The sequence below is a fragment of the Sparus aurata genome, chromosome 13, assembly GCF_900880675.1.
Source record: "Sparus aurata chromosome 13, fSpaAur1.1, whole genome shotgun sequence".
Taxonomy (NCBI): domain Eukaryota; kingdom Metazoa; phylum Chordata; class Actinopteri; order Spariformes; family Sparidae; genus Sparus; species Sparus aurata.
The window spans coordinates 11,532,200-11,557,535 of NC_044199.1; the positions used below are offsets into that span (position 1 = coordinate 11,532,200).

The 25,336-nt window shown below is 43.3% G+C and overlaps 1 protein-coding gene across 1 annotated transcript in view; it reads right to left on the reverse strand.

Moving 5' to 3' along the window:
• Window positions 1–2,068: 2,068 nt before the first annotated feature.
• LOC115593966 (multidrug and toxin extrusion protein 1-like) overlaps window positions 2,069–25,336 on the reverse strand; it is a 38,159-nt gene continuing 14,891 nt past the window's right edge. The window contains exons 2-17 of the mRNA XM_030437699.1: window positions 9,837–10,023; window positions 7,617–7,718; window positions 7,432–7,500; window positions 7,138–7,286; window positions 6,960–7,002; window positions 6,783–6,827; window positions 6,501–6,598; window positions 6,245–6,342; window positions 5,480–5,661; window positions 5,202–5,310; window positions 4,942–5,017; window positions 4,317–4,386; window positions 4,092–4,224; window positions 3,907–4,001; window positions 3,642–3,705; window positions 2,069–2,792 (exon numbers count right to left, since the gene is read on the reverse strand). Coding sequence (XP_030293559.1) covers window positions 2,587–2,792; window positions 3,642–3,705; window positions 3,907–4,001; window positions 4,092–4,224; window positions 4,317–4,386; window positions 4,942–5,017; window positions 5,202–5,310; window positions 5,480–5,661; window positions 6,245–6,342; window positions 6,501–6,598; window positions 6,783–6,827; window positions 6,960–7,002; window positions 7,138–7,286; window positions 7,432–7,500; window positions 7,617–7,718; window positions 9,837–10,022 — 1,725 coding nt within the window. The 5' untranslated portion in view covers window position 10,023 and the 3' untranslated portion in view covers window positions 2,069–2,586. The remainder of the gene's footprint in view (window positions 2,793–3,641; window positions 3,706–3,906; window positions 4,002–4,091; window positions 4,225–4,316; window positions 4,387–4,941; window positions 5,018–5,201; window positions 5,311–5,479; window positions 5,662–6,244; window positions 6,343–6,500; window positions 6,599–6,782; window positions 6,828–6,959; window positions 7,003–7,137; window positions 7,287–7,431; window positions 7,501–7,616; window positions 7,719–9,836; window positions 10,024–25,336) is intronic.

Consider the following 25,336-nt stretch of genomic DNA (forward strand, 5'->3'; position numbering starts at 1 on the left):
TTAGACCTTAACCAGACTTCCACTTAATCAGACGCACGTTGGTAATAAAATTGAATAAACTGAAGAAGCACCGAACCCAGATTAAAATTTCGTCATATTCTATTCGCAGATATCAGTAAATAAAAGCATCACCGTGAGGGGACGACTGTAGCAACCACCGTTCTATTAAAAGAGTTCATACCATTTTCCAGGGTCTATGTTATAAATCATGGGGAACAAAATTTTGAAGGCAAAGGTTGCTCATGATTGTTGTTGCTACTTTTTAAATTAGCGCAAAAGGCCTAGGCAAGTTGGTATGAAGGGCTATTTGATGGTTCATGATAAAACAATGGTTCAGCCACTGCTTCTTACGGACATGCAAGGCTTCTACCCGTCACTAAGAAGTTGTCACTGCCAGACCGCAATGAATGATGTCATAACTCTGTGCTTAAGTGATTGGTCAAAGACAATTGACTGACGATTAAAGATTTTGTCCATCAAAGAAAGGAAGCAATCATAGATTTCTGTCACAGTAAGAGTAGTAATAGGTTGTTGCACAATCTACACAAAGTTGCCACAATAAGTGGATGATGGATTCAGGTAAATGTCTTACAGGCTTCAATATGCTGATCATTTCTGCACTGATGAGAGCAACACCATGCCGAAGATCGATACTGTTGCTCAACATTAACACCTTGCAGGCCGCAAAGCCCATACGTATTGGTTCTGGACCTTTTTTTTTTTTATCACTGAAATAGTACGTGACATCATCATCTGAAGCCGTAATTCAACTGAATTCCACTTTGTTATTGTACGGCATGGTGACACAGCCAAGAAGTTAATATGAGATTCCTTAAGCTACTGTATCACACAAGTTCTAGTCTAATGATAGTGACAGCAAATCTTTACACAGTCACTTGTTAATGAGGCCACAGCATGTTACTGATTGCAGTCTCTGGAGGTGAGCGGGCCAAGATTACAGTCTCTGTGAGGAGCCTGCGGCAATGTCTCTGTTGATGAGCAACACTGAAGCTCAGACGACGGTGTCACCAAGTATGAATCAAGCCTGATTTACATGTTGAATAACGATAAATTAATATGCAAGTTTTTTTCTTTTACGTGACTGTTGCAAACATCAATCTGTTTTGAATCTTTGCCGATGTCAGTCTGGAGAGTGCAGTGGCTTGTGGGTGCACCGGCCTGAGCGGAGAACTTTAATAGTTGCCTCTAAGGTGAAAGCTCTTTTCAAGTTACAACATAGTGACATGAATCTGTTTGGATTATACCTTACAAGAAAACAATCTCTTTTAAAAAAGAAAAATGACTGACTGTGGCCTGAAAGCAAACGTGACTGAACCAAAAGATAATTTATTCATCTGATAAAGACTGGAAATAATAGAATATGTTAAAATAACGAACATTGTTGAACAGGGTGAAGAAGCAACAGCTTTGATAATATGTCAAAGACGTCTACTGTGTTGCAAAGTTAGCATGCTAACCAGCTAGCCTCAGGCAGTCCAGTAGCCCCTGTAGTTTCAGCTTGAAGCAGAGAGTTTGCCACAATAAACTAACAAAGTTCCAAGAAAGGAAATCATTTTAGTCCTATTATCCTATTAAACAGAGAACACAACTGTACTGAATTCAACTTCCCTTCTCTTACCAAACTTTTTTTTTATGAGCAGGCTGTAACTGTGAGGCCTGAGCTTGCTAGTTATCTGCTGCCGCACAGTGTGAACAGGTGGCTGATTTGCTCAGTTTGACATGTCTTCATCCAGCCAGCATGTTGCAGCGTGAGCGTACAGACCTTTCATTATCATCAAATTTGGCAGCACAGATCAAAGGGCGGAAAAAATAAAGCCGCAGAAAAAAGGAGCATCCTCTCTCCGCCTTTGATGATGAAAGCACACGTCCACAGATGTGCTGTAGCCTAAATATAGCTTTTTAATCTTGTCATTTCTAATTGTGGCATCCATTCAGAATACGTTTTGTAATGGGAACATATATTTTGTCAGCCTCTTGATTGGAGCTCATCTTACACTGCACGATTTTATATGAAGGAGACACGTCCATACAGTATATTTTTTTTCAGCGATGCTTTTTATTGGCTGCCTCATTTACGTCATGTTCCCTCTTAGACTTTCCAAAACGTGACAAAAGTAACGACATCAGAAGCGCCCGTGACATAATGAAAGCAACAAAGAGCTAAACAAGTGACATGTAATACAAAGTTGCATTCAAAATTGTGCGAAAAATTCCACTATTAGAATGATTGCATTAACTCATTAATTAACAGTCATTCCAATGCAGATATCTTCCCATTATCAACGCACAATAAGTGGTGTGAAACTTTAGATCTTGGAGTACAGAATGGAATTTATTCCATTTGCCTTGGATGGGCCACTATTGTAAAATGAGAATGCTACTTCTCATTACTTCTCGTAATTTTACCTTTAACACCCCCAAATTGTGGCTGCAGACGGAACTTAAAGAACATCTTGGGGCTGATAAATACTTTACTGCTACTAGACACGATGATGCATCTGTACTCTCAGTCTCACAGAGCTTTGTTTTCGTGCTGCACATGCGATCTAATAACGAGCACTCGTCTTAACCGAGCAGTCTGGTGAGCAGCTCGCTGATGAAGACTCCAGCAGCGAGGATGGCGAACATGAGCAGCACGGCGAGGCCTCTTCGGAACACCAACTGCCCGACCGACAGCGCTGTGTCATCTGAGGTCTGCTGACCCTCCGCTGGACTCAAAGAACTGGAGCGGCTGGTCTTTATGTGGGCAGGCTTCTCGTCCAAGTCAAGGGCTGCGATTAAGAGTTTTTAAACACACGGATAATGTTAGCTGTGTAAAAGCTCAGCCTGGTCCCACCAAATGGCATATGAATAACGGGCCAGTTAATTCACCTAAAATCACTCCTTTGCTTTTTTTTTGGGTGCTGTCTGCATGAAGCTTTTGGTGTGTCATTTCGCACACGAATGCCATGGAGAAAAAAATGTCAGGTGACATTGAACAGGGGTTGCCGAAATAGGCCGTGGACTGGTAAAGGCTCTTTGGTCATTCAGCACTGGTCTGCAAAAGAACCAATAGGATGTAAGGGGGTTGCAGTTGCTATATATTTGCTACTGCATTGCTACTGCATTGTGTTGTTATTTTCTAGGAAGGCCCACAGTGAGGATGAAGAAGACATTGAGTAGAAAAAAACTATAAAACTATTAAGCTACATTAAATTCGGCTACATGGCTGCAATGCTAATGCTCTGACTACCTTGTGTGTGGTGTGCGTGGGGAAAAGCTAGAAGGAGGACAGAGGGAGGAGACAGTTGTTTCCTGTGTGAAACCAAAAGTCAATGCTGAGTGATCTAAACTCTGCGTTCACAAGTGATTTATATTTAACTTGTGCCAAGTGCTTATTTTCAACACAAATCATCAGCTTCTCATACACCCAGTTAGTTTTGGTGTCAAAATTAAACCATGCTTTTTTGCACAGTGAAAACTAAAAAACGGGCGGTATTAAATGACAAGCGAGGAGCTTAAAATGCAATGTCCTTGTAAGTGGCGCGTTATTCATACGTCATCCCATGAGACCTTGTTGAACAGTTCCAAGAAGGGAGAAATCACTATACATTGGAATGTAAAAATAATAACCCTTTTACCCTTGTTTTCTATCCCAGAGATCTTGTTCCTCTCCCGGATGTTGACTCCTGCTCTTACCAGCGCCTATTCAGAGATGTTTAAAACAGTAACAACATTATGTTTTGGAACAAAAGGCCACAATATTCACATGCTGCCCGAATTGTTGAATTTGCACACACGTAAATTCATCATAGTTTTATCCACAGATAACAATGGCACTGCAATCATTGAACTGGTTAGAGTCCACATGTAACACTCATGAATGTCTTCAATAGAGTTACTCACCTCTTCAGTGGCCTTTTTCCAGTTTAGTTTCCACAGGAAAGGTGCAAAAAATATGCACTGTGTCAGAACGGAAACTAAAAGCCCCGTCCACAGCCCTACAACAGCGATGGAAAAAGGACAGTTTGTTCAATTGACTGGAAATATGATAAGATTGTCACTTATTAAAATATTTACTGGGTTCTCACCTACAATGCCCATTTTAACAGGAAACATCAAAGACACTCCAATTGGCAACCCAATGACGTAGAAACCCACCAAGTTAACCACAGCACCAACCATCTGCTTCCCTGCCCCCCTGACAATACCTCCTATCACGCCCTGTTGAGGTAAAATGAAAGGGAAATCTAACATATGCTGCAGCAAGTCAGGTTCATTTTGCTCAACGCGACTAGCATGAAAAAAGGTCTGACCGCGAAGGATTCGGCAACATGGACGAAACCGTACATCTTCATGACGTCAGCCACCCTTTGAATAATGTCTCTAAAAGCAAATGCAAAAACATCGACAGGTGAGTGCAAAAATTCATTGAAATATATTTTTGATGGCCAGTCATCCTGAATGATAGAAAGCATATATAGGACAAAAGAGATCTTTCCTTGGATGTTTTAGTACACTTATAGTCTAGCAGGAGCACATCGTCTCAGGCTTTTCATACAGTAACTATCTTTGGCTGGCTACTTATTTGAGAGCAATAAATAAATAAATAAACAAATGAAAAATACAAAGTATGAACAAGAATTCAAATCTGGGATGGTTTTCATGCCCTGCCGGGGAGTCAAAATGAAAAATTCCGGCTGTAGGCCCCGGTGAGAAAAGTTCATCTAAAGCCCTGTTTGCTAACATTAAATCACTAAATCTGACCACGTCTCAGGTAGTGACAGTGCAAAAATCCAAGCTGAATCCATTGCTGCCAAGGATCGGTGTCCTAGGAGGTTAATACATCACGTAATACACTCTCTGTTAGCTATTGTTCTTGAGGTATAATTAAACACAAACCACTGAATGTTAAGTAAGGGGGCCAGAATCTGTACTCACTTCTCTGAGGTGAAGATGTAACCGATGACATCCTTAGAAACACCGAGACAAACTCCGAAGACACATGAGACAGCAACTATGGGTAAGGAACATTGTGCGTTATTGGACAATAGCGGTAAATGTAAGTGCATCATGTGAATTAGCATATATCGTAGATTAACAAGTGGAAGAGACACTTTGAAAACGTAACATAATTCGACACAGCAGCCATTGCCTCCACTGTGGTGGACATTTTTCCACGCCACATGTCTTATTCATACATGCACAGATGAGGGAGACCTTGCTGGACAGCTTGGCTTGATCCGTGTTCCCAGAACCGAGAGCATTTCCGACCCGCACGCTGGCAGCGACGGAGAAACCCATTGGATACTGTGGAACAGGAAGAGGTGAATGAAACAAACCAAGATTCTCAGGTGTCGCCCTGTGGATGCAAACCATTCAGGTGTCCACACAAATGTTACACTCGCATACATCGTGTTCCGTGACTTCATCAGTCCAACGCAACTATGAAGAAAAAAAGACAATGCAAGGGAGTTACCATGTACGCGATCGCAGCCAGCTGATAAACTACGGACTGAGCCCCCAACTCAACCTCACTGATGATGCCTGCCAGGAATGCTGCGATCTCATACAGCCACCACTCCAGACAATGCATCAGCATGCTGGGGATGGCCAGCTTGAGGAAAGGACCCCACTCCTGCAGGCACTCTCTTGACCAACCTAGGGCAGAAGATAAGAGGAGGTACGATGGATTCAGGGTATTTATAGCCACGACGACAACATGCAAACATGTTATACTGCCATTTCGCTTAAGAACTGTGAGACTGCGGTGATTAGCTTCCGTTAGCGTACTCCATTTCTAGAGCGAGGCGTTCGAGAACGTGTTTCATTCACATCTTTTGGACTCTTGCTGCACATTGTTACACAGAGCCCCTTTTACATTACATGACAGACTGCCAATTCTTAATAATTTCAAGGAATCTACCTTCTAAGAACAACTAAGTTAAAGTAATCTAGTTTTTTGTTGGTGCACAGCTGGTCAGTTGAAGATAAAAGCTGAATAATCTAATAACGTGAAATATATCATCAGGGAAGCAGCCAATTCAACACACATGCCCTATGGAGAATACATTTGCAATAGGAAATAAATCGTAAATATATGTATATATTTATTTGATGGAACATTTACATTTAAATGGAGTAATTCCTCTAAGTTCACTAAAATAGCCTTTTTCTTTATTTTCCATATTTTTATTTGAAAGTAATGGTCAAATTAAACATTATATTCACCATGGGAACTTACCGTCCCATGTAGCTTTGTGCAACCCCCTGCAGCAGATGTACATAAACAAGAAAGCTGCCAAGGAATACTGTGAGATAGAATTGGCAGCTGCAGATCCACTTCAGAAGAAACGTAGAGAAACAAAGCATACAATCATTGCCACAGATACAAATGAGTCATCAGATAAATACTCCAGTTGACTATTGATACTGTGATTCGTTTAAAAAGATTATGACTACTATAAAGAGTACACTGCTCCAGGTATGGTAGTACTCACGCAACCCCCAGATCGAGAACCTTTAGGAAGATGTAGTTGATTATTCCATTTAAGATATTCCCCACGGCTCCAGATATCACCTGAGGCCACATGATGCCCTGTGAGCCAAAGCAAGCTGTTAAAAAAAAAAAAAGACTCGCCATTTCAACGCATCAGTGCCCCTGCTGTTTGTTACTATCTCGCTGTATGTGCTTTTTTGTCCACATGCACAAAATGATCTCATTACAGATTTAGTCACTATTCTGTGTCACACCAGTGGTCTTGCTTGGATTGAAAACGCACCTGATTCTGAAGATACCTCCCCTGCAGCTGGTACATGAAGGCGGCCTGCAGAATCCAACATGAGGCGATGAATGGGGGTTAATTGGATCGATAACGCAACACAACCACTCAATGCAGCGTTTATGGATAGAGATACAAATAACAGTTTGCAAAAATTGTGGGGAGAGCTGAACTCACAGGCAGAGCCGGCATAAAGATCTTCACATACAGCTGGGAGAGTCTTAATGACAGACGGAAAAAAGGGAAAAATTGAAAATGTGCAAAATCACACTGAATAACTTCATTCACGAGAGCACGAGTGGAAATGTGGTATTTGATTTGATACGACGGCATGTCTGAAGCGAATATGACTCACCTGGCGACCTCTGGGCTCTGCCTGACAGCCAGCAGAATGGGCTGAGTGTTAATGAGGATGGCCCAGCAGGGGAAACAGGCCAAGAGCAGAATTAAAACTCCCCTTTGGAGTATCACTCCTACACGCTTTAGGTTACCACTCCCGTAAGTCTGCAAGAAAAGGGATCAGAAAAAACAAATCACACAGACAGGAAAACAAATCTGAAATGAGCATACTGTGACTACAGCAGTAAAATTAATATAAATATATGATATAAATGAAATGAATGGCCAATAAAATGAATGAACTGAATACCTGAGATATGAGTGTATCACATGCTGATGCCAAACCACAGCCAATGGAAATACCTGTGACATTTATCACCTGTATAGAAATGAAATGTTATTCGTCCAGATGACATTCTCGGATGGATGATGCCTTCAAGTCACAAAATGTATGACAGAGAGTGGAGCGTCCATCAAATCAGAAACAATAATCACCGCTATCGCCAACGCCACCCCCGCCAGCTCCGTCTTCCCCAGGTGGCCGCAGAACACCATGCTGACGAAGCCGATCAGGAAGCTCATCAACTGTGAAATGAACTGATAAACAAGGTTCTCTTAACTATAAAAAAACATAAATTAACGTCTCTCGACATGAATGAAGTATTTAACTACACATGCAATGCGTACAGTAGCTGATTGATTCATTATTCCTACAAAAAAAAAAGCGTTGTTTCAAAAAGGCCTTCAGGTGAGAAAAAGGTCTTACTTGCTCTGGCAGTTGACATGTGTTAAGCTTTGGTTTTGCCGCAGCTCCTTTGTATTTCTAAACGTCTTTTGCTACCTTTTCTTCTTGAGTTCCCGTGATTGCTCGCATAGGTTCCTGACAGCCTTTGGCATCAAAAGGTTTGCACAAAAAGGAAAACCAAATCCTTCCATCTCTTCAGGACCTGCACAGCTCCAGGGCTCTGAGGCGTGCAGGTAGGATTGTGGCCGACCCCTCCCATCCTGGTCACAGACTTTTTGACACTCTCCCCTCTGGCAGGAGGCTGAGGTCCATCAAGACCAAAACCTCCCGCCACATGAACAGTTTCTTCCCCTGCGCAGATGGGATCCTGAACAGATCCCGGGACCCCGACCCCCACTGACACTGACTCTTGCACTCATACCCATCACCGCCCTTGAATCTATGCATTACAATAATTTTTAACTATCCTTTATTTTTATTTTGTTTAATCTATTTTCTGTCATTCCTGCACAGCTCTTCCATCTTTATTTATCAATCATCCCACACTTATGTCTCTGTTTGTTTATATTGTTTATACTGTATATTGTACATATAATAGTCACTGTTTGTTAATTGTCTCAAGGCATGCACCTTATTCACCAAGACAAATTCCTCATCGGTGTAACACCCTTCTTGGCAATAAATCTGATTCTGATGTTCTGATGATTCTGATGTTAGTCTGATTCTGAAATGTCCTCGTCTGTCAACTTCCTGGTTTGTGAGATGGACAGGAGTCAGTGGATACACGTTGGGTTCTCTGAATTGCTGAATGATTTTTTTTTCTCCACACAAAATCTTTCTGTCAAGGAGCCCCTTGCAACTGTGCCTCATTTTTATGGCACATTGAAAATATTGCCATATTATCTCACTCCTCTTCTCACGCAGTGTAGTGGGACATTTCACAAACTGCAATAAACTTCCTGTTAACTTCCTGTAAACTCTACCCTGACGCGACCTTTGCCTCCAACCTTAATGATTACAATGTTTTGTCATCCTGTGACCTCCACTGGCGTCCTGGTGCACGATGGTGCTGGCCTTCAAGGCTGTCAACGGATCTGCACCCGTCTACCTCCAAACACTGACCCTGCATAGCATGACTACCCCCCCATGGCTCTTTTTTTAACTCTCGGTGCAAAGAGCTGACAAAAATTGAATTTGACTGACGCTGCCTTGTGTCAAACATTAAAGCTTAGCTAGACGAGCGGACTGGCTGACCACTCAAGTGAAGTGATTATCATAATGATAAAAACACTATACACACAAATGAATGGTATGTAATGTTTACACTACATACAAAGCTACCTGAAAAAGACACGTAATGTTAGCAAAGTTGACAGGATATAAACAGGCAATGTTCCCCAGGACAGTTTGTATCACGCTGCATTGTGCGAGTACTAAAAACACAAGTCTATGATGATGGAAATGTAAATAAATATATTTTTAAAAAATGAGCTTATGGAGTTACTTTACTTTTTGATAGAATTTAGTATGAGTTATAGTTTAGATTCAGCTTTCCCCAGAACATCTTCAAGTGGAAGTTGAGTAAGACCAACGTTGCTATGCATAACATGTCACACTGTATGTTTGTCTTACACTTGAACTAGAGACCTCCGGTGCGATCTGTTTTAGTTTTCAAACTGATTCTCTAATTTGTTCCAATCATTTGACTTTATTAACCAGTTATAGCAGAAGGCAAGATAAAAATAATCACTGGTTAAGCACAAGCCTGATGTTAAAAAGTAGCAATTAAGGAATTTTGTATAAAAAAAAACCCTATATTCATTTTTATCAGGGTAAGAAGTGACCTTCACTGCAAACTACTAAATAATAACTGGTCTCAGTTGCAACAGCCACAGCAAAATACATGGAATAATGATGCAGACTTCAGCTCAGCACCATTAGACCCTTATCACATCTGAACACAATCTTACCACGGGTCCTGCCAGTTTCAAAAACTGAACCGTTTCATTCTTGTAGGCCGCTGGTACCCCGAGCTTGATGTTTTTCAGCCAGGATCCACAGCATGAGTCAACGCTGTGATCAGCAGGAGGTGATTCGTCTGTTTTGGACTGTCCATTTACTCCACTACAGGCTTTATTTGTAGCTAAATCTTCCATACTGAAATGAGGTTTGGCAGAAAAAGCAGAACTCAATCCCAAACTGAATGATGTGCGTACAGTGCAATACCCTTCAGACACAGACAAGAAGGCCGGGAGTAATCAATAACCAATTACCTGGGTAATAATCAATAACCGAGGCAATGTCTTCCCACCTTGCTGTCTGTCCACGAGAGTGGGCATGTACATTATGCAGGGGCATTGCTACCAGTCACATCTCTCCAACCCTCGACCCGACAAGCTGTGCACTCCCCCAGGAACGCTGCCAAAATGAAGCTGGTTGTTTGTCTTTGAGCTGCTGTGGAGCGTCACAGATCTTCACTGTTTCACCACAGTTCACAGGAATTGAATGCTTTCAGTCAACGTGCGAATGCAAATGCACATAATGAAACACGTTAAATGAGTAACAGGGCTTTCATCCTGTTTAACCCTGCCGCTAATGGGGCATTGATAGTTATGGTAGAGACAGTTTGACTGTTGAGAATAAAGTAGAAAATGTCGTCGTGAACAAATAGCAGTTTTGACATTGTAATGTTTGTGTATTGTGTTGCAGACATCTACTGAAGTTAGCATGCTTGCCAGCTGGCCATGGCCTGTCATGGTCCAAGGTGGTGTAAACACTAACAACTCCTGATCCCCAGTCTCCAGGTCCAAACCACTAGCTGCCCTGCTAGTTGAGCTAACTATCTAAAGGCAGCTACAGTTGGCGGTAGTTAGTAGTTACCCTCGTGATACAATGCCCCTTATTTGTTTTGTGTTGAGCCAATTCTTACATGTTGCATCTTCAATAATTAGTATTTTTTAAACTCTTACATAATGCTGATTACTATATACACTAATGTTGATAGCATCGTTATAAAGCTACCTAATAATGTAAACATTACTACAATACATCACATGCACATTATTAGTAAATGATCACTGGACACATACACTAGAAGGGTTAGCTGGACTTAAGTGTTACCAGTTAAAAAATACTAATGAAGGAGCAATTAACAGCGGCTGATGACATTTATAAGACAACCAACTTCTGACTTTACTGTACCTATTCTTAATATATTAATATTAAGAATTCTGATGATTACAACAAACCAATTGACTTCCACAGAATCCTGCCTTCATATAATAATGAAATAACATAATCAGGCTCATGTAATTGAGTTTAAACAATTAGCTAAGTACATTATTTCTATTGTGAACACTGAAATAGCTTTGATTTGGGTATTTCATTATGTACAGTTATAGGCCCGACATTTTATGTGAAACAGTTGTTCCAGCAATAAGACTTTGAGAAACTCTTTTGCTGTCGGCTGTCAAACTACGTCATGATGGCAGTGACACAGAAAGCTCTGACGTGTTTCCCACTCAGACACTTTATTTCCCCTCACTGAGGTAAATCACTGAGTCTGTCACTGTGAAGCGACACACAAGCTTGCATCCTGTCACCTCTTCATGCAGTGTGCTGTATTCTTCCTCCCATAGTAACACGTCTCAGTGAGGCGCTCCACTCTCTGGTTGTGGCAAGCAGAACCTCCCATTGGGTGGTGCTGTTTTGCTCCTTTTTCGAATTCAAACGCTCCAAATTTCTGACACATCGGGCTGCTTCACTGAACTTTGAATGGATTTCTAATCATTTAATCAAATGATACAAACATTTGTTGCTCCTTCAGCTGGTTCAAGTCATTAAACACAGTCGAGCAACCCTGCAACGTACCGTCGAACATACTGTCAAACACTACAGTTCATTTCTGCCATTTCAACTGTTTTCTGTGCCTCTGGGGCCAGCAGCAGAAGAGATGATCAGAAAAGAGAAAGGGAAATTAGCAGAGGCCAACGGGGGAGGAAGGGGGTGACACCTAGCGTAGGCTCTCATTCATTTTCCCGGTTCAGTGATGCAGCAAGGCCCACCGGGTCCACCCACCCACCAAATTGTATTCCTCCGGCTCCCCCATCCCAACCACACGCTCACTGAATCACACACACTCACACGTAAATATGTTCCACCAACCAGCGGGGCCGGCGTCCGCCGTGACGTCACACTGCAGTTCTTCTCGGGCTCCACTGGATGACAGTGGCAAGTCACCGCTTACACATGATGAGCCGTCATTCTTTAATGGCGACCGGTCAGATTGTGTGTACGTGAGTGCATTTGTATACGTGTTTGTGTTTGTGTGCATGTGCGTTTGGGTGGGGTTTGCGCCTGATGTGTAGCGCTGGGGGTATTGAGGAGGAGGAGAGGCTTTATTGGAGGGGGTAGGTGGCTTGATGGAGGTGTAGGAGGCGGGGGCGGGCAGTAAAAATCGCAAATGAGAGGAAATTGTTTTGAGTCACAGCAGATTTGGTGGAGTGAGATAAGGGCTGATGACGGTGGTGGTGGTGTGATTAGGATTAGGGTGGAGGGGGGGGGGGGTGGGGGGGGGGGTTGGAGAGAGTAGAAGGTGGTGGTGGTGGTTGGTTGGGGGTGGGGGGTGTGGGGGGACTGTGTGCATTAAAGGAAGTTTTGGGAGGGGTGGGAGTATTTGCACGCACAGTGTCACTGTGTGTGTGCATTTGACTGTGTGTGTGTGTGTGTGTAGGTCGTGGATTTTTTCTCTGCCTGCTATGAAAGAGGGGAATTGAGGGAAAGATGAGGAGATGGGTGGTTTAGATAATGGCGGCCAAAGAGAGCGGATGAGGGCAGAGCGTGTCACGCAGAAAGATAGAGTGCGGTGGAACAAGAAAGAGTGGACAAGACAAAAGAAGTGAACATTTGATAGAGAGACAAAAAAAGGGGAGACAGAGTGCAGAGGGTATACAGAAAGACGGGAGGATGGGGGGGTGGGTAGCAGGCCGTGGACGAGAGGATGGATGAGGGGAGGAACGTTGAAAGAGTGCCAGAGTGATTTTCAACGTGTTCTCTTCCCTTTCTTTGTTGGTTATGTTTGGCGGTGAGCGCTTTAGGGTTTTTTTTTTTTTTTTTTTTGGGAAGGGGAACAATGACGCAGAGGGACCCGGCGCGTCTGCTCCAGCTGATAATGACGATGCCCGAAGATGATAACAATAATAAGTATCTTCTAGTGGAACCCTAAAACCGCTGGCACGTGAATGCATACGTCACTTATTATCACACATGACACACTGCACTGGACACACAGACGTGGCTATCTCACGTTGGCAGTGTGTGTGAGGGTGGCTGGAGAGCGGAGCGAGCCGAGTGCGCGAGACACAAAGGGAAGAAGGGGAGTGGGGAGAAAAAAAAAAAAAAAACGGATTATGCACCCGAGTCCGTCACCTGCATACACTTGACATTCGCATACGGGACAAACGTTGGAAACGCGTGCTGAAAGTGAAAAAAAAAAAAATGACAACATTGTATGGGAGCAATCTTGTGTAATTTTTTTGCTTTTGTCAGTGCAGACTGTGAAAAAAAAATCAAAGGCAGCCACTCAGAGAAAGCTGAACCCACACAGAGGCGTTATTTTTTTTTTTAATTGTGGTAAAAACCTGAATGAGACGTTGGGCGGGGAAGGGTGGTGGATGGTGGCGTGGGAGGGGGGGGGGGCGGGTGTCGGGGGTTTGTCTTGTGCATTTTTTTTTCTTGACCGCACTTTCCGTTTAAATCTACACAATGTCGAGCGCTTCATTTGAATTTTTTTAAGACTTTAGTCAAAGGGCCAAATAATTGAAGCGTGGTCTCATCTCGACTGGGGGAAAAAAAAAATGACGATACAGATGAAAAGTAATTCGGCCGTGACTAAAGCAGATGAAAATTTGCTGTCTGCTCTTTTGATGATGTTTGAGCTTTTGAATTTTCCGCAGTGACTCATATAGAAATTACTTGAAATAGTCAAAGCGATGCCGCACTCACATTGTGTACTAGGTGCTATAAATATGTTTTCAATGTTTTCCAGAATTCCAGCAGTTTCGCGAGGAGGGTTTGACGGCAGATGAAAGCTATGGCCCCATCCTCGGAGGCGAATTACAATCACAACATGCAACTGTTGAGTCTCTCAGGTAATTAGCTCGCATTCTGCCTTAATGAACTCCTTGTCTCATCTGCTGAAACATGCATCATGGGAGCACACCGCGAACGCACTGTTGATTTAACAGCGCTGGCCTAATGCAATGGACGAGCCTTCCCAAATGCCACCAACCCTGATTTGTCTTCCGTGACTCATCCAGCCTCTAAAACAATGCGGCACCGTGCTGCTCGGTCCCCCATGACACACTGTCCTTTCCATAGCACCCTTGATGAAGCTGCTGGTCTGTCGGCAGGGGTAAACACAAACAGACATGGCCAAAAGGGTGCCTTTTGAGCTTGAGCAAAGACGAGATCGGTAATAGGAAAAAAAAGAAAAAAAAAAAGTCAGAAATAAACAAGTTTTTGAGGACATCTTGGATGACTCAGTCAAGAGCCTCCCATTACTCTCGCTTTGTTATTACACGCCACTGTGTGTTTTAGTCGGGGGTTGGAGGGCTGCATTATATATGACATATTCGGGATTGGAAGTGATTCTGTGCTTTGTTGACTCATCGACTGAAGAGGCTCATTGACTGTGGCAGCTGGTTGACCTTGGAGAGAAGGCAACCTGCTTCTCTCGGTCTCATTTTCACCCTCGGGAGCTCGCCGCCACCCCCCCCCCCCACGTCTGAGCAAGTGAAGCAGGAGATGTATGATCTGACATGAGAGTCATGGGAGGTGAGCGGTACCTGGACTCACCTACAGCACAGACACACCAGCAGCTTGTGGGCGCCGTGAGTCCCCTCAAGGCTTTAAAACGACCCTTACATGCTACGACAAGAGGCTAAAAACAACTAAGCGTTGTCTTGTTTTGGAGTCATCGTATCGGTTCGGTCCGTATGATCCCCGATTCCACCGAGTGGCCTTCATCAGAGTAAACGGACCACATTTAACATTTTGAAATCTTGTACGCTTACAACCTACACGCGCAAGAACACTAAATAAAAATTAAGAGGGCATATCCATATCTGCAGTAAAGAATTTTCTGAGCTGGGATAATGAATGGTTAGCTCCATTCCAGCTACCTCTTGACTGTTAGGTACAATTGTATCATTTTCGTAGTTTCCAAACTGGACTTCGTTGTCAAGTGTGCTTGGATCTGGGCCCGGGGTCCCTGATGTCGAAAGCACCCTCGTGCCCCAGAACTTCTATGAAACATTGTCCAAAAATGATCTGACCGCGCAAGATGCAATGAGTGATTTGGCTGTGACACCTCATCAGTCACTGTCGTTTATCAGGTAGATCTGGCTGTTTGGTTGGGAATGCAGAGTGTTAACTACAAGGCAGCTCTTATGAGTTGCTCTCTGGGGTTACAATGCTCCAGTCCAGAGTCCAGACCTCTTCTTGTTTCCTTGTTGGAACATTTGTGTAGACAACGACTCCTCTGAGAAGCAGGGTGCGGTGCAATTCATTCATACTCTATGACTTGATCGAACGCCAACAGCCGCTTCTGAAAACTATTTTGTTTTGTAGCTCTGATTGATGTTGTAGTGCGTCTCCTTCAGACACCACTGATTTGGTTTCGGGTCAAATGCGAGAGAGAGAGAGCGAGAGAGAGAGAGAGAGAGAGAGGGGGACAGAGCGTTGAGTCTTTTTTTAGCGTTTGCAAAAAGATGCCTGGGCCAGGGCAGGATTTGGTCCGGTCCGGACGTTTGTCCATGCGTTAAACATTGTGTTTGAACAGAGTTTGGATAAATATGTGGTCAGACTCTACAGTTAAAGGTCACCACCACAGAGGAAAGAAAAAAGGTTTCGACCAAGGTCCTACAGTGACGCGGACAGAGACCGTTTCCACTCGTCTCCCAACAGTGTAAAGTTTCCAGCTCCGTGAGCGGCACCAAAATATTAATGATCAATACGTCTCTCATTGACAGTGTTGCCATGGCAATGCCGTGGAAAAGCTAATAGCCGCTCTGTGGTCTTTCACACCTGAATGTTTCCAGTCTCCTGAAAGTTGCATAAACCACTTAACTAACAATGAACAGATACAAAGCGAGATGCTTGAAAAGATGCATGTGTCCATGAATAAGAGAGTGCCCCGGAATAATTTGCACAGACGTGTGCACGGGCGTGCGGCTACATAGGTACTGGCACGCAGGGGGGGACACTAAAGGCACGACAGGGAGAACACGCCAGTGGAGGTGGCACAGTGTGAGGAGATGGCGACGAGGAGCAGGCAGAGACTTTGGATTTTTTACTGCCGTTAGGTCACCTTAAGCAGCACAGCCAGCTACTACTAACACAAATGGACTGGATTAATCTCATTCTTGTTCAGGGACATGAAAGTGGATGGAGGAAATTGGGAAGGGGGGTGAGGTGGCTGGTGGTGGTGGTGGTGGTGGTAGTGGTGGTGGCGGTGGGGAGGAGTGCCGTGTGTTGGTGATGAGGCTTGAAAAAAGATGAAGCTGGCTGGGGGGGACGAGCTGGGGAGAGAGTTAAACGCACAGAGAATTAGAATGAATGATGACAAAATCCGCTCCTTATTTCTCATCTTTTAAAAAAAAAAAATGTATCGTCACTGTGGGACTCAGGCGGACAGAAAGAAGCCAGCGTTTGTCTCCACATGACCCACGCAGCCATCAGATACACTTCTGAAATTTAAAATGCGAGTAAAAACATAATGTTCCCACCCAGCGACGGACTGACAGTTTGGAAAATTAGCTAATGTTGCCGTTGAAATCTCACCTGAGTTTTCTGTCAGGCTGCAGTATAAATGCTTTGTTGTTGTTTTACAGTACCCTTGTGCTATCTGACAGCCGGTGAATAATGAGTCAGTTTAACATACAGCTTTGCTAGAAGGTGCCTCGCCACGGAAGGAAAGAAATGTCAGAGGCTGAGGGAGATATTTGTGATTAAGAAATCAGCGTTCGGCGCTCAGCTTGTGCGCTAGAAACAACTTAAGCACACAAGTTTTTTAGTTTTTCCCCTCCTGTTTCTCTCAGGACCAAGACGCTGTGTTTCAAAACTAAGACTTGGATACAGAAAATGGGTATTTTGTTTTTCCAAATTATTATTAGTTCAGGGCTATAATGTAAAGTGAATGGTACAGTGAATTATACGTATTTTCATAGCATTAAACTACCATTTTTATCCAGCAGAGCCATGTGGATTAGGGCTGTCAAGATGTCACGTTTTACACTTTCGCGAGACTTCGGAACTGAGTGACGTTACCCTGGCCAAACCAATTCATGACAGCGATATTATCGCGATATCTACAGAAACTGAAATAAAAAATGCCGGCAATCAAATCTATCTCTAACCATGTATCCGTAACTGTCAAACAAAAGTGGAATTACTTGTGAGACAGGCAATGAAATGAAAAGGCCGAATGTCTTCGCTTGATTGGACTGGATTAGATTGGAAACTGTTATCATGTGTATTAACACAATATCAGTGTTTCATTTTTTTTTTATCATATCACGGTTATCTTAAATATTGCGACACCACCGATGGGAATTTGATTTATTTTGTCTTTATTTACTGTATACAAAAGGCAGTTTTACTGGTTTGTGTCATTGTGACTCTTTCCCTCCGTGAAATGCAGCTTTTTTTCTGTCTCCCATCATATCTCCATTTGTTTTCGTTTTTTTTGCAATCTTATTTGTTTGCGTTTGATAAAAGTATTAAAAGTAAGCTTCTAGGTATATCGTGATATAAAGGCGGCCCTGTAGACTGTGTTAAGGTGCAATCATGACTTGATTAAGCCATTAGTAGATTGAGAGAAAATGTGCCCATTTGCTGCTTTTAGTGGTCTTACATGAGAGTAAAAAGACTATTTTGTGGTTTTGGTAAATTGGTCGGGCAAAACAAAACATCTGATGGAGTTGTGGTGAACATTTTTCACTGTCATCTGATGTTTTTATGGCCCAAACAATCAACTGAATGACTAATCAGTTTCAATCACTTTCTCTCGTGTATATCTGATGTGCCTGTGTAACGTTTGTTAATGTGTGAATCACAGCCCGTTTGACGCAGCCTTTTTCAAGCCCGACCTAACGGAGGCAGAGCAGAAGGGTAGCAACAGAAGGAAATATGTAGACAGGATGCAGATGGCAGATTCCATCCACAGATTTTGTTTTAACTAATTACGACATCATGCCGGCAGTGAATCGTCGAAAGAGCAATTTCCGTCTTTCATTAACATTTTGTTTCGACGGTTTGAGTTAACCGCCGGGGCTGATGTCTCGAAATTCCCGCTTTGAAAGGTCGAATCATTTTGTGGTTTTCTGCTGATTTTTCCCGAATTCCATCGTGTTTATTTTTTCATTTTTTATATTTTCACTCACACATGTTCAGCAGAAAGATTGTGTTTCAGATGTGACAATGCGACACATTTGGTGAATGCAGTTTATGAGACAATATGGCATTGTAACTACACAGCTGTGGGCTGTGATTGCAAAGCCTGTCTCTTTTGGGTTCGTGTGTATTTGTGTGTGCGTGTGTGTGTGTGTGTGTGTGTGTTGCCTACAGGTGACTCATCGCACTGCAGATGACCACAATGTTTTTCTGCTGCTGGAGCGTTCATGGCTCTCTTTCTACCTTTGCCTCCGCTATGACTGTAGCTCGCTCACTCCCTTTCCATGCTTCTGTTTTTCCCCTGCTATCTCTTCCCATCAGTACTTCCTTTAGCCGCTGCAAGCCTGACCCCCCCCCGCATTACACAACGCCCCGTCTCGTACCGTTCCGCCAGGACGCCACGGAAATGAGATGCAACAAACGAGGAGACAAAGAAACAGAACATTTACATTTTTGGAGAAACGTTTCATTCCACATCCCTCTGTTTCGTGTGCTACATTGTACCTGCGAGGGCCAGCCACCAGCAGCAGAGCGTTCATCCAGCCCAGGTATAATGAGCCATAATGTCATGTTACAATCTGATTGGCATGGCGAGCGTCACTGAGAGGGGCGGGGAGAGGGGCTGGTGACAGAGGGGGAAAAGAAAGAGAGAGGGAGAAGGGGGGGGGTAATAATGATGATGATGATGATGAGGGTGATGATGAGGGGCCATGAGCCGAAACAAAGGCAGAATGACACACACACGCACGCACACACACACGAGCGCGCGCTCACACACACACACACAAAGGTGAGGATCAATTTGTGCCTGCCACCTCATTTTCTGCCTCCCTTCTCTCCCAGCGTCAAACTCACATCAATCATACATCCATTTACCCCATCCCTCTCTCCCTCTCAATTAGTCTCCCCTCCATTTCTTGTCTACCGCTCTCCTGTCATCTGCATCCAGCGTCACAGGGATTGTTTTCTAATGAAATTGTTTTCACATTTCAGAATGTGTGGTCTCTCGCAGAAGGAGCGCCAGGGAACGTATGGAACGTATACGCGCCGCCACATTGGTGAGCTCTGCAAAGTATTACCAGGAACTCCAGTTTTGCTAAAATAAGCACCCGTCGCTGTCCAGAAGTATGGGATTTAAAGGTGCGCCACGTAGTTTTTGGGAATACATTTTTAATCAGAAGAGAAATCCTTGTCGACTGATTTCTTTTTGGGTTTTTTTATGCCTGAAACAAACATAATAAATGAATGAACTCTCTTTGTTTACATGACTGAATAAACTGAATAAACAAACTGACCTTAAAGGAAAACTTGTTTGATTTACTTTGTCGATATTTGGCAGACCCTGCCACCTTTCTCTCTTCAAACAGTGTTCTGGGGACCTTATTTTGCTCTGAGACCCCATTGTTTAGTTATAAAATAAATATCTCTGAGTTTGTATTATTACCTCATTAATATTGTAAATATAAACATTTTGAGCCTGTATTTCTACCCCAATGCTACACAGTGCCCCTTTAAAAAAAACCTTTAGACCAGAAAAACGTTGATGAAGTGTTGCTGTTGAAACACAGGCGCGCATGCAACCGTGATCCATCTGACTGCAAACATCATGTGTTTTATTTTTCTGTATGAAAAGCTGCTGATTGGATTTTCACTTATTTTAACATCCTTCAGCTTGCTTGATTGTAGATTAACCTAATCTCGGACATGCACATGCAGGCAGACGCGCACACACACACACACACACACACACACACACACACATAGTATTTACATTGTAATTACCCCTGAGCCTCTCTTCAGGTCCCTGTGGGGCCTCAGGCTGAAGACGAGCTCAGAAGAGTCCCAGTTGTCCCATTGAGGAGATCATTAGCCTGGTTAGAGTAATCCACAACAATCTGTGTGTGTGTGTGTGTGTGTGTGTGTGTGTGTGTGGCCGCGTGTGTGTGTGTGCCACTTGTGTGTTCAAGCGTTAAGCAGCTGTTAAATGGACTCCACGGCCTTTAGTGTCCGTGGACATTAGCTTTATTGGTGTGATCTGAAAAGTTATTTAGTGACAGCTGGGATTTCTCTCCCCAGGGAGGGAGCCGCTGACGACTCATGATAGCAGACATGAATGAGAGGGGGAACAGGCGTTAAATTGAAAGACCTGGAAAACTGCCGGCAAAACACACCCCTGAATTGATTAAAAAAAAGAAGAAATCACATGTAAGAAAGTGTCATATTATTGATGTTAGAAACTCTTAATGCTTTTTTATTTAATATATCTACAAAATCATGGATGTCTTGTTTGATTTGCTTTTAATGAGGAATTTGTTTCCTTTATTTTGAAGGGTAATGAAATGACACTGTGATAAACAAATAAAACATCTTGTTTCATTTACAACAAAAAAAACAGCCACATTTAAGTCTTTACGAACAAATTAAACCACATCAGCTCACACATGGAGACATTTTTTACATCGAGCGTGAATGAAATATCTTCTTTTCTGTCCACAGAAATACACCTGCACGTCCAATTGTTTTCTGGATCTGTTTTTTGTTTTTTTTTGTCTATTTCAGGGTTTAGAGGATCTGTGTCAAGGGTTATAGAGCAGCTGTGCATTTGCCTGTCTCGGCTCAGGACGGCAAACATCTGCATGCACTGTTGTGCTGTCAGATGCGCCTCTAGACTCTTTGAACCAACATGACCCGGGCCAATCAGCAGCCCCCCTGTCTCCTTCTTTATCACTTTCTGCCTCTCCTTTCTCCTCCCCTCTGCCATTTTCCTCCCAACACTGTTTGGAAAAATTATCCTCCCTTTGCACTCTCTGCTGGAAAAGAGAGTGGAGTAAAGGGGAGACACAGAGGGGGAGAGAGGGCAACTGATTGCTCCTATTGTTTAAGAATGAGGCTTGCAGCCTCTTAAGGGATAATTGGCACACAAGGAGGGTAATGCGTTTGGACGGGAGAGGAAAGTCAAAGGAAGAGAGACTGAAAGAAAAGGTGGTGAAAGGGCTCATGGAGAGGATGCTGGGAATCGCTTAAATTTAAACATTTGAGATTTAAATGTGAACGAGTGAAACCAACAACCAACGAATGTTCTGAAATAGAGTATCAATTTTATCTGATACAAACAGCGGGATTCAAATACATCCTGTGTTACGAAACTCTTTCATTCTTTGATTTCCTGTTATTGAAAGGCCCTCGCTGCAGTTTGGTCTAGAATAGAATAAAACACAATATAGAACAGTGTGTTTGTCCCCTTTGAAACACATGATGACACAGAAATGAGACTGTACTGCTAGGTAAAGAGAAACAGGAAGATAATGGCTGGATTCTGAAAAACGAAAAAAAAAAAAAACAAAAAAAAAACAAGAAAAGTGTATTATTGCATTTTGAGCTCTGTGTAGATTTAGGTATTCATGTGTTGGGGGATATTTGTTATTGAGTTAGTGGGGAAAAGGTACAGAATAATCCGTTAAAAACAGCTATCAGCAGATCTAACAATGGGAGAAAATGCTCATTATAAGCTAACCTGGATGTTTGTGGACATTGCTGTCACATTTAATGAAATATAAATTGTATATGTAGCACATTTTTTATTATTTAACATGACTGTTTTGAAATATTCTAAATACGTGTTGTATTCGAAGCTTATCTAGCCGGCTTTAGGATAAAAATCCAAAACAGTCCATTGTATTGGATGCTCGTAAAGCTAATATGTTAGGGTTATAAAAGAAAAAGAAAAAAAAAAAAACAACTTACATACTCGTCACAGGAAATGAACGCTGCCAAAAATACATGCAGCCAACATCATATAATACAGCCGCCGCACTTTCTTTTGTGCCCGCTTCCGAGAGCGGGCTCAGCCACCTGGTATTCCTGATGTTCTTAGATTATTTCTTACTCTCATTTCTGTCTGTATGCGTCCTTTGTTTCCTGTCAAGCACTTTGAGAAAGTGCAGGTGTTTAAAAGTGCTTTTTGAAATAAACCTGACTCGCCTGGAAGCGGAGTCATTTTTGAGAAGCGGCAGAGAGAGAGAGAGAGAGAGAAAAAAAAAAAAACCCAACAAGTTTGAGTCACTCGGATAAAAAAAAAAAAGAAGAAAAAAATCACAAGGCTTCGTCTTCTTATTCAGAAACCACACAACCATAAGTAATCAACAGGATACATGACAGGCGATGCAGAAATCCCGCTCTTACAAGTATGACCTTTAACCAGCGGGATGACTCGTGCTCCACGCAGTGCAGATTGTATTGTGACAACTATGAAGCGTGCAGTATTATCTGAAGGGAAGAGTTTGCTCTACTGCGTCATCAAAGCGAGCCCTGCACGTCCCTCTGTATGTCTGTGTCTCTATTTCATATTCCAGTCACAAGCCATATGGTGCAACTGCTCAAAGGGTACGATTTGGTATTTTGGATTTTTTTTTTTTTTGGGTGGGGTGGGGGGGTCTTGATAAGTTTCGTGCCTCAAGGTCTGTCTGAGACGGGATGGCTGCACGCGGAGAACGTGCGAGCTCTGCACGCTCGTGACCACAATCGTTTTAGCTTTTTTCCTTTTTTTTTTAGACCTGTGATGACGAAAAAAGAAAAAAAAAGGAAAGAAACATTTACATTCAGTTCGCAACCGCGCCGAAGACGCTGCGAACATCTCTGAGTGCTCGCAGCGTGCGCCTACCTCCGTGTGTCTTCGTACTTGTGTGCGTTACAAATTAGTGCACTTGTAAGACTATTATTTGTGATATTATTTTGTGCGAGAGTGTGTGTGTGTGTGCGCGCGCGCGTGCGTGTGTGTAGGTGCGTGTGTGTACAGTGTGTCTAAATTGGAAGGCTGTAATTAAATGCGTAGACCTCTCCACTATCTCCTCCTCCAGCCAGCGCCAGTGACGCACAAACCGCAGCACAGCCATGAGTCATCAGGCCCCCAGGATCACCACCCCTCCTTCTATCTCTCTATCCCTGCCTCCATCCACCTCTACACAGCTCTCTATAACCCTCTCTGCCTCTCACTACACATTCCGATGTCCCACTCTTTCTAAATTACCCACCATCACGCGCACGATGCGAGCAGCCGCTTTTTTCCCTATACACTCCTTGAGATTCGTGCTCAATTTCCACCTCAATCCGACACGCTCCCGCTTATCTCTCCACATCTGGCCGTCGCTCTCTCTGCTACGCCACCACACCCCCCAGCCACCTTCCCTCTTCACTCGATCTGTCTTTACCCTCTTTATCTCCCCTGTTAACCTCTCCACGCCCACCCGTGAACCGGCGGGTTATTAAGTTTGCCACAGTTGCGGGGTCAGCGTGGGGGAAAAACAGAAGGCGACACTACGAGGATGAAGGAGAAAGAGGGGAGTTATTGGTTGGGGGACATGAGAGGAGAGAAGGGGCTCATATTGTGAGAAGACGGGTGACAGAGCAGCAGTGACGGCGTGAGCAGCAGAGAGGGCTGTGAAACAAGAGAGGGATGGAGGAAGAGAGAGAGAGAGAGAGAGAGAAAGAGAGAGCGCATGATTTGAGGCATTTGCCACCTGGCGTCCTGAATCATTATCTGACTCATGCTAATCTCTTATCTCCTCAGCCAAACAAGTACAAGCATACACACTGCGCACACACACGGCCGCGAATTAAAAAAAAAAAAAAAACTGGAATCAAAGCAGCTTTTTTTTTTTTTTGGAGTGTCAGATCGGGTAAGAGACGAGGAGTCGGGGGGGGGGGGGGCAATGGAGAGTAAGGATGAGCAACACTCAAAGGACGGAGAGGAGAGGATCTCTCCCCACCGTCTGACGAAGTCTCCGACGTGTTTTGAAAGAGGGAAAAGGGGATGTTTCATTTCCATCTCTCTGAGTGTTTATGATACAAGTAGGAAGGGGAGAGCATATTAAATGTATGACTCATAAATGTGTGTGTGCCTCTGTGCCCCACCAACGCCCTGCAGAGAGGGTTGCATCCACTGCTGCAGGAGGGATGAAAAAAAAAATGAAAAAAAAAGAAAAAAAAAAGAGGCAATTTCGTGCTTTACTTGGTGTGGTTATCCAATTAGTTACACAAAACATGTGGCTAAGCGGATGTATGCCAATATGCCTCTGTTCCTGATAGATGTTTTATCCCCGGGAGAGCCTTTTTGCGAATATGTAGCAAAGCCGTCTGATGAAATATTACATTTTGAGTGCAATAGTTTTTGTATGCGGCATTAGTTGTTTCAGGGGGGATCATGCACTATTATCCTCTGAGCTGACATCGATAATTCAAGGTATTCCGCTCACAGATGCCGTGAGCTTGTGTGCTCGTTGTAAAGCCACGCGGCTCGACCGTGGCAGGGTCTCCCGAAGTGCAAGTATTATTTATTATCTTTATCCAACATGTGCGCGTTAATCATGTTTACATCCTGGACTGTTCCTGATAAAGCCACCTTCCCCTTTTAGTCAACCTGCTGGTGAATCCAACATTCAAACGTGTAAATCTTTATTTAGAATGGGCTCAATCTGTTCGGAATAATACACAGACACCCCCTCCACTGCAGAATAATGTGTGAATGTGGCTCTGGAGCAGTTTTGCTCTAATACAGAAAAAAAACATTTGTGCCAGCTCTTCACTCTGCAGCTATCAAAAAATGGACTGGGAACTTTTTCCCCTTGTTGATTTTCCAACTTTCTGATTAACAAGAGGGACACCGGTTGCATTCATATGCAGGGAATGCAACACAGCTCTCACTTCAGCACCGATAATTCAAAACCCTAAGCTTTGCGGTGGGCGAAAAATAGTGACTCAACGTTGTGGTGCTCCACTGGAGTACCCCACATTTATTTCAAACATTTGAAATATTTATGGCTCGATTTTGGACGTTGCCTGAAGCAGACTTTGAAGAATACAGACTTTTAATAGCCCACGAGATCGGAGCTCGCAAAAAAAAGGAAAGAAAAAGAAAATCATGCCGAGCAAACACCGTCAGTTTGTGATAATATCTGTACATGTGGGATTTAAATGCTTCCCTCTAGCCTACATAGCCTAATTTCTGAATATGTCTCTCCCT